We start from the raw sequence: 18,688 nt of genomic DNA on the forward strand, positions 1-18,688 counted from the left end.
GGTCTGTAATTACTCATGTCATCCTTTGATTCCCTCTTTATGAATTGGGGATACATTTGCACATCTCTAGTCCACAGGTTAATCACATGAATCCAAAGATGCTCACATAATCATGACTAAAAGTTTGATCACCTCTTTTGCTGCCTCCTTTAATATAACTGGATAGATCCCATCTACTCCAGGTGCCTTTTTTATCTTTAGCTTCAATAATTTCTTTTCCATTTTCCTCTTAGGTATCACAAAATCATTCTGCTCCTCATTAGAATTTGACACACTTCTGGCATCCCCATGCTACCCCAGGGGCTCACATCTGGTGAGTATGGGCTTGGCAAACCCAGGGTTCTGAGCTGGTTATCATTATTCTTCTCTGTCTTGCTTTCTTGGTGATTCCCTTCTACTTCTGACTCTCTCTCTCTCTCTCTCTCTCTTTCTCTCAGGGTAATGCGGGAATTTTTTTTTTTGGCTGGTGCAGCATAAGCCTCAGGCTTCTTTGCACCATATGGCTGCTAATAATAATAATAATAAATAAATAAAAATTCCTCATGTGTGAATCTAGATGCAAAACATCTATTCAGTTTATCAGCAACTTGAGCAAGATCATCAGCAGTTAAACCATTCATATATAGTGGACCAATGTGATTTATTCCCTTCCTTCTATTGTTTACATATATAAAGAAGTCCTTGCCACAGACCTCTTTTAATCTGCATTAGCTTGACTAACCTCCTTTGTGACTTGATTGCAATCTAGTTTATATCTACTGTAGGCATTTGTCTCACTTGATAATTTATGTGCATCCCATGTATTTTTCTTCTCTGTCACAAGTCCACATCAGTCAAGTCCACATTATCAAGTCTGTTACATCAGTTCATATGACATCCACTTTGGTCTAAGCCTTGAACAGTATTTCTTTGTTTGTATAAAATGGCTAGTAGCTTCTACAATTGCATCTTGAATGCTTCTCATTTAAAATTTAAAATTGATAACTTCATCAGTTGATACCACTGCACAGAATTTAAAACTGACTGAGACCATTATAGTCACCTTTATGAAAGCAAAAGCCCTTCCCTTTGCCCTTGACAGTAGTTACGTCTTTAAATAAATCCCACATGAATACACTGCAGTGACCTAATGGGACTTTTATCTGCAAATTCTTAATGAATGAAGGGTCACTGCTAATAATCAGATTAAGAGTGTTGCTTTCTCTTGTTGCCTTTCTAACATGCTGCTGGAGTAGAAAATAATCATCCAATAAATCCACAAAATTTTGATACTGTGTGAGTGTTTGTTTGTTTATTTGTTATTTGGTTTTTAGGAGCATTAGCAACTAAAACCATATTGCTCCGGGATGTGCGGTGGTCATTCCCTGACCTTTCCGCATCCTCCGTATTCGGTGGTGACGGGCTCGAATCCCGGTCTAATCAAGAAGTGTGTGCTACGCACTGCTGCTCCTTCCCACCTGGCTACGGAGGCGCCCCTGTGTGAGTGACTAATCCACATGTTCCAGTTAATATCTGGAAAGTTAAAATTAAGGTTGTTGTTGTTATTTGGTTTTTAGGAGCATTAGCAACTAAGGCCATATTACTCTGGGGGTATGCAGTCGTCATTCCCTGACCTTTCCACATCCTCTGTATTTGGTGGTCATGGGCTCGAACCCCAGTCTAATCAATAAGCATGTGCTACGCACTGCTGCTCCTGCCCACCTGGCTACGGAGGCACCTTAAAATTAAGGCTAAGTACAAGTAGCAACATTAAGAAATTATGAGGAGTGGTACGAAAGTAATGTCTCCTATTTTTTTTATGAAAATTTAATTCCTACAGCTATGCCTTTTACATCAATTAATCCTCAATCATTAATAAACACTTATTTTTCCACAAAGTCACCATCATTTTCTATGCATTTTCACCATCTCTGAGTTAGCTGCTGTATTCCAATCGTGTAAAAGTCCTTACTTTTTTCTCTGGAGGGCTTTGCAAACACTGTGCTTGAGCTGGTCATCGTTTGCAAAATGGGTTCCACAGAGTGCATCATTCAGCAGGCTGAAGAGATGATAGTTGAAAGGTGCAAGATCCAGGCTATGAGAGGGGGGGGGTGAGGAAGAACGATGCACCCCAGTTTTGCAATGGCCTTCATCATGTGCAGGCTGGTGTGGGGTCATGTGTTGTCTTGGAGAAGAAGAACCTCATTAAGGTTTTTGTTCAGTTGAACTCTACAGATGTGGGCTTTCATCTTATTCAATGTTTCCACATATCGATCTGAGTTGATTATGGTGCCCTGCTCCAAGATGTCCACAAGCAAGACCACATCTTTGTCCCAAAACACTGTTGCCACGACTTTACTGCCAGAAAGCTTTCTTTTGAACAATTTCTCATGTGATGAATTTTGATGGTGTCACTCCATCGACTGTCTCTCTCTGTCCCAGGTTTCATTGCCTGTGACTATGCATGAAAGAAAAACCTCTCCTTCACTTTCAAAGTGCTAGAGAAGTTCCGTACAGATGGCTTTCTTGGCTTCTTTTTGCTCATGTGTCAGCATTTTCAGGACCCACTGGGTGCAAACCTTATTATAACCTAGTTCCTTTATGGTGGCTATCACAGCAGGTTTTCCTATACCTACTGCATCGCACAATTTGTGTGTTGTGATATGGTGGTCCTCTCTGATCAGTATGTCGATCCAGCTCTTGTTGTCTTTTGTCACTGATGTTACTGGCTGGCCGCTTCAGGGGACTTGTCAACAATGTCACTTTTCCCACTCTTAAAGTGTCTTACCCAATGTCTAACTGTACTCACATCTACAGTCACCATAAACATTTTTGAGATGCGTATGGATTTCGATAGGCGTCACTTCTTCCCTGGTAAGAAATTCAATCACCACTCTTTGCTTGGTATGTATATTCATAACATCCACCATTTTGAACTATCCATGTGCTACACTCATGAGACCGATCATAGTGCCACTTGGTGTGGTGAAACTAGAGCTCTAGTGACCACTCAGTAACACGCAAAACGATACATTTAAAAGCAAAAAAATTAGGAGGCATTACTTTCGCACTGGTCCTCTTATGGGAAGGTCCTGTAAGATGAATAGGAAAAATGTTGGAGAGAGGATAAGTACAGATATTATGGGTATCAGATTTCATCACCATTGCAAGTGTTGTGAGTCACTGTGCAAGGTGGTGAGAATCAGTGTTGTAATTGCACTGTGGGAAGCATGTAAGCCAATGTGCTTCAATACATGGATGCTTGAGGGATATACCTTTTTAGCAGTGTGCATATGAGTAAATCAGAGTTATATGTGGGAGCACCTTACTTAAAGTGTTTAAAAAGTGAGATTATGTTTATTATTTTATTTTTTTATGGTCATTTATATCTGAGACTTGAACAGTATCTTTTAGTATTTCCAATTCAAACATGATTAGCGAAGCAAATTGAAGTAAAAACAGTACTTGAGGAATATTAAAATGTCACTCTGATAGATATTTCAATTTCTAAATTAAACAGCTTTGGCATACTTTTTGAGGAAGCATACTCATTTGAAGGTTAAATGCAGTTAATTGCAGGTTAGTTGCAAACAGAGGTGAAAGTGATTCTTGTACTGCTTTTATCAGAATATGCAGCAGCCTGGAAAGCCTAGGTGCATAGTAAATAAATTTGATAAATTTCAAGTACTGATCAAATGCAGATGTGGGGCTATCAGCAACATCACTCAGATGTAAGGGATTCAGAATTTGAATATGGGGGATACAATGGGTACAGATAAGACAGAATGGGAGGGGTTATGCTTTTAGTAAATAAACCTAAAATCTAAGGCAGTGCATCCAGTGGATGTGGGTGGCCAGTGCAATGTTGAGTCAGTTTGGTGTGACAGCACTGGGGAAACAAGAATTGAGGGTAGGAGTATGTTATAGGCTTAATGACTGTGATGAGTATAAAAAAAACAAAATTGTACAGACAGAAGAGTGGGCCAATAAATCAGAATGTCTTATAATGGGAGACTAACTTTCCAGATATATTGACTGAACCTTATGGATTGATCACTTGCAGGGGCAAGATGTTTGAAGATTTATTGGATGATAGTTTTCTAAAACAGCATGTTAAAGAGGCAAGAAGAGAAAGCAATACTCTTGATCTGATTATCATCCATAACTCTTTATGCATTAAGAATATGCAATAATAATGTAAATGCACAGCTCATAATACGATATGAGCATGAAATAACTATATTGGTGTAAATACACCATAATTAGCTCATAAAAATAAACTGCAATTGTAGCGTAAAGGCATCGATTTAATTGTATCTCATACTGTAACTACTTTCACAATAAGTTACCACGTCTGGCACTACTTTGAATAAGTAACGCTTCACTAATAGAGAAGACTATTGTTACTCATTCAGTGGGCATTACCACCCATTATGCCTTGTGCATTTACATTATTATTACAGCAGTATTCTGTACACCTGTTGGCATCTCTCATATTGTGGAATTAACTTCACAACTGGGTTGGCATCTCTCATATTGTGGAATTAACTTCACAACTGGGTTGGCATGATTGCAACACCAGGGTACCTGCCCACCCGCTGATGACAGTCCAACAAGCCTTGAAACAGTGTTGTCTGGGTGGTGGTAATAAGTAACAATAGTTTTCTCTATTAGTGAAGCGTTATTTATTCGAAGTAGTGAAATACATGATAACTCATTGTGAAGGTAGTCACAATATGAGATACAATTAAATCAATGCCTTTACACTACAATTGTAGTTTATTTTTATGAGCTAATTATGGTGTATTTATACCGATATTGTATAATTAAGAATCTGTAGATTAAGATCCACTAGGTGGCAGTGATCACAATGTATTGTTGTGGGATTTACTTAAGGATGTAACTACTGTTAAAAGCAAAGGGCTTTTGCTTCTGTAAAGGTCACTACAGTGGTCTCAGATAGTTTTTCAATTCTATGCAGTGGGACCAACTGATGAAGTTACAAATAGCAAATTCTAAATGGGAAGCACTCAGAGATGCTATTGTAGAAGCTACTAGGCTTTTTATACTAACTAACAGATACAATTCAAGGCATAAACCTAAATGAATGTCAGATGAATTGATGAGCCTCATAGCAGCAAAGAAAAATGCATGAGATGCACATAAATTATCAGGTGATATAGGTGCCTAAGGTAGATACAAATCAGTCTGTAATAAAGTCACAAAGGAGGATAGGCAGGCTCAGATTATGAGAAGTCTCTGGTAAGGAAAAGCATCAAAGACTTCTTTACTTATGTGAACACTAGAAGGAAATGGATGAATCACATTTGGTCCACTAGATATTAATAGATTAACTGGTTCTTCTGCTCACGTCACAGACAAATGGGTATTCTGCATCAACATTCATACATGAAGACTTTTTTGGGGAGGGAATACCAGAATTGAGTCAAATTTTAGCTGAATCACTTTGTGATAATTGAGAGGAAAGTGGAAGAGAAATTATTGAAACTAAACGTAAAAAAGATGCCTGGAGTGGATGGGATCTATCCGGTTATGTTAATGGAGGCAGAAAAAGAGGTTAGCAAACTTTTAGTCATGATAATGAGAGCATTTTTGGATCCATGCAAGTACTCTGTGGACTGGAGATGTGCAAATGTATCCCCAATTCATAAAGGGGACTCAAAGGATGACATGAGTAATTACACTAGCTAAAGAAGTAATGCAAGCCCATCTAGATAGGAATTCAGTTAAAATGCAGTCACAGCATGGATTTGTTAAGGGGCAATCTTGTTTAACCAATCTGATTGGATACCATGATGCAATAACAAAGGAACTGGATGGAAAAAATAATTTTGATATCATATACTTATATTTCAAGAAAGCTTTTGATACTGTTGCACATAAAAGATTGCTGTACTAATCGGAGCAATATGGTATTAAGGGCAAGTTACTGCTATCGATAAAGGGATTGTTGAGTGAAAATTGTTGGGAGAAGACAGAGTGGTCATCAATGGGCACTGCTCCTCTTGGACTAACGTTATTAGCAGAGTCCCCCAGGGTTAAGTGCTGGGTACACTGTTGTTTGCTATATTTATTGGTGAAGGCATATCAGGCTTAATGTTAAAGTTTGTAGATGACACAAAGATTGGCAGGGTGGTTAATCATAGTAGTCAAGGTACACTACTGGAACAAGATTAAGGTAAATTAGGCAGATGTGCTGAGAAATGGCAGTTTAAATTTAATATTGACAAATGCAAGTTACTTCATACGGGGAGCAGTGATTCCAGCTTAATGTACCAGCTGTGTAGTGCCCCACTCAAGGTAATGAAAAATGAAAAAGACCTGGTGGTAATTGTGCACTCAGATATGAAATTCTCTGAGCTGTGCAGACAGGTGGCCAGGCCAGTTCATGGGGTTTTGTCAATGATATTCAGGAATTTTACCAGCAGGGATAAGGAGGTGATCATCCCATTATATAAGGCAATGGTTAGGCCTGAGTACTGCATACAGGTCTGAAAGCCTCATTTTAGGAAGGACATGGATCTGTAGGAACAGGTGCAGAGATGAGCAAGAGGGTACTTTTACCACAGAAGGGTTCAGTTTTGTAAATTGAATTGTCTGGAAATTAGTTATGTGCAAAGAGATCTGACTGAGGTCTTTAAGGCCTTGAATGGATTGAGTAAGCTCAACCATTGGCATCCTTCATCTTGCTCAGTCTATGCACATGAGGAGGACCTAAATTCAAATTGAGGAAGGATGGTTGCAAGTCAGATGTTCAGAAATTTACCTTTAGCCAGAGGGTAGTTGATTGTTGGAACAGCCTCCCATCTAGTGTTGTAAAGGTGGGTAGTTTGAAAGATTCAGGGAAGATTCAAGGATAAACTGTTGGAGGGGGATGGACAGGTGAAATGGGAAGTTTTTTTTTTTGCTGATACTGTTGCATGCAGGGCCATGCAGTGGTACTTGGGGACCTGATGCAAACGGGGTTAAGGGGCCTTGTTTATGTTGAGACTTTGATGGCTTCCTTGATTGGGGACCCTGGTGCAATACATCCAATGCAACTCCCCATTTACATGTCCCTGGTTGCATGTGTAAGCTTGCTTTCTTGTATCATTTACCACTATTATTACTAATACTTCTAATAATAATAAATATGCTTTTCCCAAACGTTTGTGCTTTCCAGCTTCTTCCATTTGAAAGCCATTACATTTCTGTTAGACATATTACTTACCTTCATTTTTTTTGTTGAATTGCAAAAATGTCTTTTATTCATTAGGATTTACAAAATTTATTCCAATCCTAGTCAGTTGAAATTTTTTGCACTGTATTTATTTTTTTACTCATTTTTCTATTATACCCTGCTAAATTTGATTATCCAGATTTTCATCCCAATATTTATATAAAAATAAGAAATAAGATCAAGCAAAATGTTATTCACTCTCATTAGTGCAAGTGCATGACTGCCCAAAGAGGAGCACATCCATAACTACTAGAATACAAGTGCAACCACCTAATAGAAACGATATGATGATGCTGATGGCATAACATATGCCATCAACATCATATCTTAAAGGTTATTAATTAAATATCAACACATTTTCTTTATTTATTCATAAATTTCATTATAAAAAAAATTAAAACTTTCCTTCTTCTCAGATACAGCACTTAATGAGTCCATTGATCTAACTCTTGAGAGTATTAGTATTAGTAATGGCTGCATGGTGCAAGAAAGCTTATGCTGCACCAGCCAAAAAAAAAAAAAAAAAAAAACCCGAATAAAACAATGATAAAAAAAAAAGAATAAATAATAATAATTAATAAAAGAAAAGGAAATTAAACCTATCATCCTATGCGCTCCCCTGACCCAAAGGTACTATCCAGATGACCTTTGAATTTCCCCAAACTGTCAGCCTCTACCACCCACGTAGGCAACTTATTCCAGTAATTTATAACTCGCTGGCCAAAATAAAACTTCCTGCAGTCCAATCTAAACATTTCCCCCCATAACTTGAATTTATGTCCCCTAGTTCTAGCATCATTTATAATCTTGAAAATTTCTTCCTCATTCATTTTACTGATGCCTCTCAGAGCCTTAAACACCTCAATCAAATCTCCTCTAAGGCGTCTAGTTTCCAAACTCTGCAACCCACATATTCGAAGTCTTTTTCATAAGGACGCCCTTTTGCCGATCTCACTAGGCGAGTTACCCGTCTTTGCACCCTTTCAAGAAGCTCGATGTCTTTCTTTAGGTGTGGTCTCCATACTTGAACACAGTATTCCAAGTGTGGTCTAACCAAAGTCTTATATGATGGGATTATCACGTCCCTATCTCTACTTGAAAAAGAGACCAACATATAGTTGCTCATGGCTAAATACAGACTTCGGAAGGTATAAGCATATTCTTTCAAAAATCTGTTTCAAAGTCATTGAAAATGCTAAACGTATAGGAAACTGTTTTCTTTTGAATTGAAAGGCATATTTGTATCAGATGGAATAAGAGGTATTCGTGGTATGAGAACAGCATCTAAGTTCACTCTATCTATTACGCGAAGCTCTATGATGTGTCCTTGTAGATGCGTAATTATCAATCTTGTTCCATTGCAGAGTCACCTTGATGGCATAAGATTCTGTAGTAGCATGATTACAGCACCTACTTTCAGTTTTAGCTCATGAGGAGGTATTCCTGTTGGTATTAAGCTGTTGAGAAATTCTTCAGGGTATGCCAGATGCTCACTGATCCATTGCTACAGTATCCACACTTTTGTAAACAGCCAATATTTCGGGAATACTGTCTAACACTTTGTTGTTCAGTTCCAAAGAATCCTCATTAGTAACACTTAGTATTGCTCTGCCTTTGAGTTGCTGAGCTGTAAGAGTGTTGAAGTTAATGTCACCATAGAGTTGTTCTACAGGGTCTTGTGTGTTTGAAAAACAGGCTGCAGGCAAACATAGTTGCACCACTTCTTTCATTGCCTACTTCTAATAGCCACTCTGAAAATTCCTTCTCACTTGCTATCGTTTGCATATTACATGTAAGTTTCAGTACATGGAATTGGGTCCATAGCCTATGTTTCTTTATACAACTGGCGACTGTTAGAGATCTTGAGCCCCATAGTATCACCAGTAGGACTTGCCTGAAGTCTCTGCCTACTAGTATAACTTTTCCTCCAAAAGGGCAGGATTAGACTTGTTGTCTGTCTACTGCTTGAAAGGCGTGAACATGAGTCATTGGTGCTTCATCCCACACTATCAGTTTTGGTTGTAGAAGTGCCTTAGCATCCTCTATGTTCAGCTTTAAATTGCATGTTGAAGTTGCATTCAGAAGCAGAGGTATCTTGAATGTAGGGTGAGCAGTTCTGCCTCCTGCTAACAGTTGTTGCAATACCTGTAGATGCAACAGAAGTAACACTATCTTCCTTGCCTCATATGGTGTGTAGTATAGTTGAGCAAAGAAATGTTTTTTCAGTTCCAGCCGGACCATCTAAAAATAACAGTTATGATTAGTGTTTGACTTATTGTATATGATGTCAAAAATAATGTCAAATGCCATTTTTTGTTTGTTGTTTAATTTTTCTGTATTTGTGATAGCTTTGGCCTATTCTTCCAAAACATCAAATGATTGGCAATGCAGAGATGCTGTCATCATTTCAACAGCTGGTAGATGCACTTTTTAAAGGCTCAGACCATAATCTTTCAACATTTTGTTTATTTCTGCAAGAGCATGGGGGGGGGGGTCAGTTTCTTCAGAATAATGTCTTATGAAATCTTCACTGATGCCCTGCTTATGTCTTTCCCATAGTTCAGGTACATCTTCAGGTTCTCCAAATCCACATATCATTGCAAACAGTAACCATATATAACTTGGTGTACATGCCTCGATTGCCTTGGAAAGTGTGTTGCACCATATCCTGTCTCCTTTCAAAAGTACATGTTCTCTGCAAACTTGCTGAAACGTTTCACAGAGTTGTCCATTGACTGTTTGCAAATGCTCAAAACTTATAACTCCTGTAACTCTTGTAAGAAGCATGCATAGATAGTAGCCCTTGCTGTCTTGAACACTTACAATAGGCATACATCCAATATCACCGTCTCCACATAGTACTTTGGTATCTCTGCATAATTTAATAGTGTTGCTTGCACATCTGTTTAATTCAAACCATGCCTCAAGCATGGTCTTTGTAGACATTTCCCACTGCAAGGCCTCCTCTTCTCTGCTTCCTTGCTGTTGATCAGTAGATTGCAGGTAGGTGCACTGCCAATCTTATAATGGAGTGCGACTTCTCTGACATCGGAAACTCAATCAAACGCCACATTGCTTCAGGTGCGCTAACACACCGTCCATCTAAGAAAGTTTGAATCTCATCAAAGACCAAACTACCATTAGTACCTTCCCTCTGTAATCATACAGATGCTGCATCATGACCTTTATAAATGTATTTATAGAGGTACTTTACGCTCTTCAGGGAGGCACACACTTCCACATTAATGTGGGCATTGAACTTCTTTGACAACCGTGGATTATAAGGTACAATCCATCTATTGTTCACCTCATACTTTCCTACTTTCACAGCAGGTTCTTCTCTTCCCTTATATTTCAGATAGCCGTTAACATTCTCTTCTGTTGTATCTATGAACTCTTTCAGAAATCCCTTACTGGATATGCCTTCTTTCATGCACAGAGATTGTACATTGAGTGTGCTGCAGGGACCATGTAGCATGTACTTTGTAATGATTTCAAACAATCTTGGATTTGTTTTTAAGCATGGTAGCTCTGCACTTATGACTCTGTCAATGTCATCCTTTGTGCGTATTTTAGAATCTGTAGACAGAGTCAGGAGTATGTGCGCATGTGGTAGTGCACATTTCTGGAACTCGATCATTTAGATGAAAGCTATCACAGTACCAAAAAGAATCCGCTTGAGAATGTCGTCAAGCAGTTCTGCAAGTTTTATTTTGAACACTCACACAGTTATGTCTGGTCTATGTTTGGGTCATTGCTTCCCTTCTATTGCCTTCACAATCTCAGGCCAGGCAGGATTGCAAGTAAATGTAATGAATAGATCAGGTCTCCCAAATTTTTGTACAATTGCCATAGCATCTTGATAGTTTTGTTGCATGTACCTTGGGCTGCCTTGGAAAGTCGAAGGCAGAACATCTTCCCTACTCTCAAGTTTTGGATCTGAGCTCTTGCTTCCACTGCATCCAATAGTCCATGGTACATTTCCACTCGTAGATCTTTCTGATTATGGCGTAAATAGTTTAATCTAGATCCTTAAGTCTTAACATAGGCGTCTACAATGTATTGCTGAAATAATTTCCCACTGCTATGAATTAGGCTAAAACCAGGTCTCAATGCAAGTCTATAAGCAAAGAATTGTAACTGTGCTACTCTTATATGTTTTGCAGTTCTTCTGTCTTTTGCATGTTGTAGTTACTTGTGCCAACCACCCTCTCCGCAAGGGAATAGCAAAGGATACACCATAAGGTCTCCATTCTCGTTTAGCAGTGATATAATTCTATAGCAGTCACCTGTGGGATATATGCATATGTCTCTATTTGCAGGTGGTGCCCTGTCTTCTCCAACAAATATTGCAGCAACCACCATTTTGGATGTAGGTGCATTATAACATCTCTTATCTAAGTCCGGGTCTTCTATAAATGCCATGCGCACATTCATTGTTGGATTGGCATGGGTTATTTGATGCCTTTGTTTATATGACTCAGCAAATGGGTTAACTTGTTGCAGCATCTCATCCAATTGTTGCATTACTTTGGCCATACACCCTTGATTTGATTGTTTTTCAAGCCGTTTTGTTGTTGCTTCAGCAGAATCAAAAATATAAAGTTGTCCATATCCTGGCTTATTTGCCTCATTTGATATAGCAGTGAGACCAAATGGTAAATCTGGCCATGTATTCTAAAACAGTATGGACCAATTCCAGGCGGTGATTTAATCTCTGCACCCATTGATGCGAATGCCATTGCTGAGTTGTACTCTCGTATATGTTCTCTGTAATTATTTGCTTCACGTGTATCCCCTGTAAGCAGCTCTTATAATAGAGTAAGTGTCTCAGATAGTTGGTCAAGTGAAACCTTTCCATCACGACAGCATTTAGCGTATTTATTTGATGTATTTAACTCATGTCCCCAATATCTTGCATTGCAATACTCACAGTGGTAACACATATTTCCTATGTCATGCTCTTCCACATTAATTACAGCTTGTTGATTATTCACATCTGGTACTTCTATTTGATCAGTCCCGTGGAGTTTCGCCCGTCTTCTCATTTCCAATCTTGCTTCTCTTTCTTCAGTGTTTTCTGTCTGTCTTTGTAGCCTTAGTCTCGTTTCGGTCTCTTAGTCCAGTGGTTTTCAAACTTTTTTAAATAACAGCACCCCTATGTAATTTATTTTATTTTGCGGCACCCCTACTTAATTTTCTCATATATATGTTATATGATATTTATTACAATAATATAATTATAAAAATTACATTTCATAATACAAATTATATATATATATATACACACAGTATATAATTTTATTCTTTATATAGAGGTACTAAGTAAATATCTATTATAGATCACCACAAAATTAAAAAGATACCATACACCTTTTATAATGAAATAAACATATACATTAAAAAATAATAAGTTTAAGTAACTTAAACCCAAATTACGTGGCACTCCTGGAATGTTGTTGCGGCACCCTAAGGTGCAGTGCGACACACCGGTTGAAAACCACTGTCTTAGTCTATTAGATCTCTCCTCTAATGTTTCATTAGCATTTCTTCTACATTTTTCCAAAGTTCTTACACACTGTTCAGCCATTTCTACACTTCTTAAAACTTAGATTGATTATGTTAATAAGTTCAACTTTTTTTTCTGAGTAAAGACAGATAAAATAAACAGTTAAAATTGCAGTTACCTTTCAGGCATAGGTTGCCTTTCTTCAGTCGAAAAACGTTAGTACAAAAATTAATAAAGAATGCCCAGTATGGTGGTCATGCGAGGTGAACCACATGAACGGGTGCTGGCAACGATTAGCAGTTGTTGCCTGCTGCTAATTATTGGGCAGCATACCTAAGCGTTTAGATTAACCAAAAACAGGAAACCTCTGAACAGAAAAAGAAATAATGAGCAAAGTCAAATCATAAAGTATGCTATGGCCACCTCCTCTGTAGATTTAAATAAGGAAACATAATAAACAAAATATAAATTTGAATGTTGACACAGATAACTGACAGGTTTAAACCAAATACAGATATGCAAATAAACATTAAACCAAATTATATAAGCACAGTTAACATTAGCATTAGCATTAGTAGAGGCATATGATGCAAGAAAGCAAGCTTATTCAGCATCAGCCAACAAAAAAAAAAAAAAAAAAACACACACACACCACTCCCATTTCACCCCTCCGTTCGTTCGAAATACCTGTCCAGTTGAGCTTTAAATTTGTTTAGGCTATCAACTTCAACAACAAGTGATGGAAGTCGGTTCCACCAACCAACCACCCGCTGGCCAAAGGCAAATTTCCGCACATCTATCCGACATCCGTCCTTCCTCAATTTGAATTTATGCCCTCTGAGGTGATTATTCTGAGCAAGATGAAGAATCCCATTGACATTGAGCATGCTCAAACCATTCAAAGCCTTATACACCTCTATCAGATCACCTCGCCGGTGCCTAGTCTCCAGACTCTGTAATTTGCAAAACTTAAGCCTTTCTTCGTAAGAGCAACCCTTTGTTCCATTCACTAATCTTGTTGCCCTTCTCTGTACCCGTTCCAGCAGCTCTACATCCTTCTTGAAATGAGGCCTCCAGACCTGTATACAGTACTCAAGATGTGGCCTAACCATTGCCTTATACAAGGGAATAATCACCTCCTTATCCCTGCTAGAAAACGTCCTGTATATCATTGACAAGACACCATGAGCTACTCTTGCAGCTCGTCTGCACTGCTCAGAGAACTTCATATCTGCCTGCACAATTACCCCCAGGTCCTTTTCATTCTCCACCACTGTCAGTGTAGTACCGCAGAGTTGATACGTTGCGCTGGGGTTACTGTTTCCCATATGTAGTACTTTACATTTGTCAATGTTAAACTTCATTTGCCACCTCTCAGCCCATCTGTTCAACCTTTCCAGATCCTGTTGCAGCAGCATAGCGTCAGTAGTGTCCTTAACAACCCTGCCAACCTTTGTATCATCTGCAAACTTGGACATTAAACTTGATACCCCATCATCAATATCATTCATAAACACCGAAAACAACAATGGACCCAACACTGAACCCTGAGGAACTCCACTAATAACATTAGTCCACGTTGAGCAGTGTCCATTGATTACAACTCTCTGTCTTCTGCCACTCAACCATCCCCTTATCCATAGCAGCAATTTGCCTCCAATGCCACACTGCTCCAATTTGTGCAGCAGTCTTCCATGTGCAACAGTATCAAAAGCCTTTCTAAGATCCAAATATATAATATCAAAGTTATTCCCTGCATCCAGTTCTTTTGTGACTACATCATAGTATCCAATCAAATTGGTCAGGCAAGACCTGCCCTTAACAAAACCATGCTGCGTCTGAGCTATAACTGAATTCTTGTCTAGATGATCCTGCAGTGCTTCTTTAACCAGTGCCTCCATTAATTTACCTGGAACAGAAGTTAAACTAACAGGTCTATAATTACTTGTGTCAGTCTTTGATCCTCCTTTGTGAATTGGGGTTACATTTGCACATCTCCAGTCTATGGGTACCTCCCCTGAGTCCAAAGAAGCTCTCATAATTATGGCTAGGGGTTTGCTTACTTCCTTTGCTACCTCCTTTAATATAACTGGATAGATCCCATCCACCCCAGGTGCCTTTTTTTATGTTTATCCTCAACAATCTCTCCTCCACTTTCTTCTCAGTTATTACAAAATCATCCAGCTCACTGCCAATGTTTACTTTACCTACATCATTCTCCTTCCTGAATAACTCCTCATGCGTGAATGTAGATGCAAAATACTCGTTTAGATTGTTAGCCACCTGAGCAGGATCCTCAACTGTTGAACCATCAATATCCAGTGGACCAATCTGATTCATCCCTTTCCTTCTTGAGTTTAAATATGTAAAGAACTCTTTTCTGTTTTTCTTTGCATCCTTTGCCAAGGATTTTTCGTAGTCTGCCTTTGCCTGCCTAATCTCCTTTGTGACTTGGTTACAGACCAACTTATATCTATCATAGGCTTCCATGTCACCCATTAATTTGTATGTATCCCATGCATTTTTCTTCTCTGCCACATGTCTCATTAGTTCATCTGACAACCATTTAGGCCTAAACCTTGAACATTATTTCTTAGTTGGTATGTAAAGCCTGGTAGCCTCCAAGATTAGTTCCTTGAATGCTTCCCATTTTGAGTTTGCTGTTGGTAACATCATCAGTTGGTCCCACTGTATAGAATTTAAATACTGTCTCAGACCATCATAGTCGCCTTTACGAAAACAAAAACCCTTCCCTTTACCTCTGATGGTAGTTACCTCCTTGAGTAAATCCCACTTCAACACACTGTGATCACTGCCACCTAGTGGTTCATTTATCTGCAGATTCTTAATGCATGAAGGATCACTACTGATAATCAGATCAAGAGTATTGCTCCCTCTTGTTGCCTCACGAACATGCTGATGTAGAAAACAATCATCCAATAAATCCACAAAAGCCTTGCTAGTGTGCGAGTGACCAACCCACAAATTCCAGTCAATATCTGGGAAATTAAAATCCCCCATTATAAGACTCTCTGATTTACTGGCCCACTCTATTTCCCTGTACAATATCTTATTATACTCATCAGAGTCATTAGGCCTATAGCACACTCCTACTCGCAATTTTGATTCCCCTATGCTTATGTCACACCAAACTGACTCGACACTGCCCTGTCCATCGATGTCGACTGGCTTCACTTCCTTGGACTTTATATGTTTCTTAACTAATAGCATAACCCCTCCTCCCCTCCTGTCCTGTCTATCCTTTCTATACACATTGTATTCCCCAAATTCCAGTTCCGCATTACTTATATCTGTGTGACACCACGTCTCTGATATCCCAACAATATCTGCCTTTGATGTTTTGAGCAATACCTCAAATTCATCAAATTTATTTACCAAACTCCTAGCATTGGTGTACACGCAGGTATACATGCACCTGTTTCTATTCTTAGCTACCCTAACACAACCCATGTGTTTACTTGTACCGCAATGACTCCCAGCAGTCTCTGAAATATCCTGAATCTTGTTTTTCAGGCTTCTGCTCATTTCAATAGAAGCAGTGCAAGAATCACTTCCACCTCTGCCAGTGGCTACTGTTAATCTATTAGTCCTTGTATCCCCCCCAACTAGCAGTTTTCCGACCCACCTAACACTGCCTCAACAGCATCAGCAAAAATTCTTGCACCCTTTCTATTTAAGTGTATCCCATCCCTGTAGAAGCAATCTCTCCTGTTAACAAGTACAGTCCAGGCTGAAAAAAATTCTACCCCTTGAGCCTTGCACAATCCCTCCAGGGCCGAATTGATCGACAAGGCTCTCATCATATACTCCCTCCTATCGTGTCTGGGCAGAATTGCAGACACTTTCAAATTCAATTTCAACATAAATGAATAAAATAAAATTCAAATAAATTAACTGATTATTTTTTGGTTACATATATATATATATATTTATTTTTTCAATATGTGGTGATTACCAGTTATAATAATGTTTGTAGAACCTATATAGCAGATTGCTGCATCAATCTGTGGTACAGTGGGAGTATGTAAGCATCTCCCTTTAAAAAAAAAAACTTTTTTTTTTTTCGTTTTATAAATTGTAATATATTTCACATGAAGACAAAGTTTTTATTGTTTGAATATATTTTGTTGCACACCACCTAACTCCAATTTCCTGGATGTGCTCTTGCCAACAAGAGCATTAGCTTTTCCATATTGGATGGTACATTTCTTTTATTAATTAGGTCCATAACATAAATATCAATCAAAGTCCCCAATTGAATTTCATATATCTTTAATATTTCATCTCAATATATATTTTCAATAAATCTTTCTATTTCACAGTGATGTTGCAGATGGCATCCCTGTTGACAGCCAAAATCTTGTCAACTTGGTATGTTGCACCCAACTTTTATTACGAGAGCTATACAAGTGCAAACAACTTATAGCTGCAAACAGAATGGATATGACATCATTTTATGGCAAGTATACATTTCATTATTAATAGTATACATCTCATTATTAATAATTTTTTAAAATTTGTCTTTCCTTAAATCTCTTCTGGAAATTCGTTGAAAATATCAGCTTCAATTCAGGATGTTTTGATAATTTAATAAATAATTTACTTTTAGTTAGGCCATTTAATTGTAAAAGAGACTTTTTTTTTTTTTTTGAAGGAAGAGGACAACATTTTTTTTATTGTAGTTTTTTCAATATGAAATATGAGTAATATGATTTTTTTCCTGAAAGTCTAGAATTCAATGGAATATTTCATTAAAAAAGTGAATATTACAATACTCAAATTCTATTTGCATTACATTCTTTTTATTGTATTTTCTAGAACGTAAACCAAGAACTTCTGGAGTAGCAGTACTTGATAAACTTGTTCTTTGGCGGCCCCCAACTCATGATTTTCATGAAGAAGAGCTGTATACTATTGACAGGTATATATATATATATATATATATATATATATGTATGTACTTATATTCCTTGACAGTTTTTGTGTACTAATCGGAGTAACTTTGTGTCAATTCTCCATTAGTTTAATATATTGTGAAAAGAACATTGCAGAAGGCTTATTAAAGACTTTTAGAATAAGGAAAAACTGAGTCCATGTTGAAATATGAAATTTTAGCATATTTTAACCACACAATGGTTGAAAATTTCCATTTATAGCTCAAATAAATGTTGAAGAATATAGTTGGCTATTTTCAGGATTTGCTGATAAATCTTATGATTAGGCCAAAAATGGGGATGAATAAAATAAAATTAGCAAAATTGAGCAAAGTTTAATGCATAATGAAGCTGAATACTGACTGTACCTTAACTGTAAATTATACAGTTATCAATGCTAAAGGTTGTTAGCATAAACTGAAATTTCATATTTTACGTGGACTCAGTGTTTCTCTTATTCTAATATTCTTCAACAGTTTTTTTACATGTTTTGTGATAGTAACAGCATATAATTGTATCCAAATCTTACAAGTATGTAGTGGCAGATCTAGGAGGAGGTCATTGAGACAATCACACTCCCAAAGAATTTGTAAATAAATTTGAGCAAATACTTCAGGCTTATTTTCATTTTCTGTCAGCACACATATCATCACTGTTATATCATTCCCCCCCCCTTCCCAAGTTGATCTGTAATAGTACCACAGAAAAGGTTAGGGTGGCCAAAGCCGAGTATGAGAAAATACTGGCTAAGAGAGCAAAGAACGGGGACAAGGAGTTTTTCAAGTATGTGAATAAAAAGAAGAAAATGAATCAGATTGATCCCTTGTGTATTGGGTGCAGGAAAGTCTTAGATATTTTATGTGCAACAGTATCAAAAGCTTTCCTGAAGTATATGATATCAGAATTATTTTTTGCATCTAGTTCCTTTGTGACCATGTACATAGTATCCGATCAGATTGGTCAGACAATATTTTCCCTCAATAAACCCAAGCTGTGTCTGAAGTA

The 18,688-nt window shown here is 37.8% G+C and overlaps 1 protein-coding gene across 2 annotated transcripts in view; it reads left to right on the plus strand.

The window, feature by feature from the left end:
• LOC150091609 (regulator of G protein signaling 7-binding protein A-like) overlaps positions 1-18,688 on the plus strand; it is a 270,327-nt gene that overhangs the window by 214,842 nt on the left and 36,797 nt on the right. For both annotated transcript variants that reach the window (XM_090384894.1, XM_090384901.1), the window contains exons 5-6: positions 17,072-17,208; positions 17,568-17,670. In XM_090384894.1, the coding sequence (XP_090241020.1) occupies positions 17,072-17,208; positions 17,568-17,670 (240 nt within the window). The remainder of the gene's footprint in view (positions 1-17,071; positions 17,209-17,567; positions 17,671-18,688) is intronic.

The sequence above is a fragment of the Mastigoproctus giganteus genome, chromosome 1 (assembly GCF_048544385.1).
Source record: "Mastigoproctus giganteus isolate SK-2022 chromosome 1, ASM4854438v1, whole genome shotgun sequence".
NCBI lineage: Eukaryota > Metazoa > Arthropoda > Arachnida > Uropygi > Thelyphonidae > Mastigoproctus > Mastigoproctus giganteus.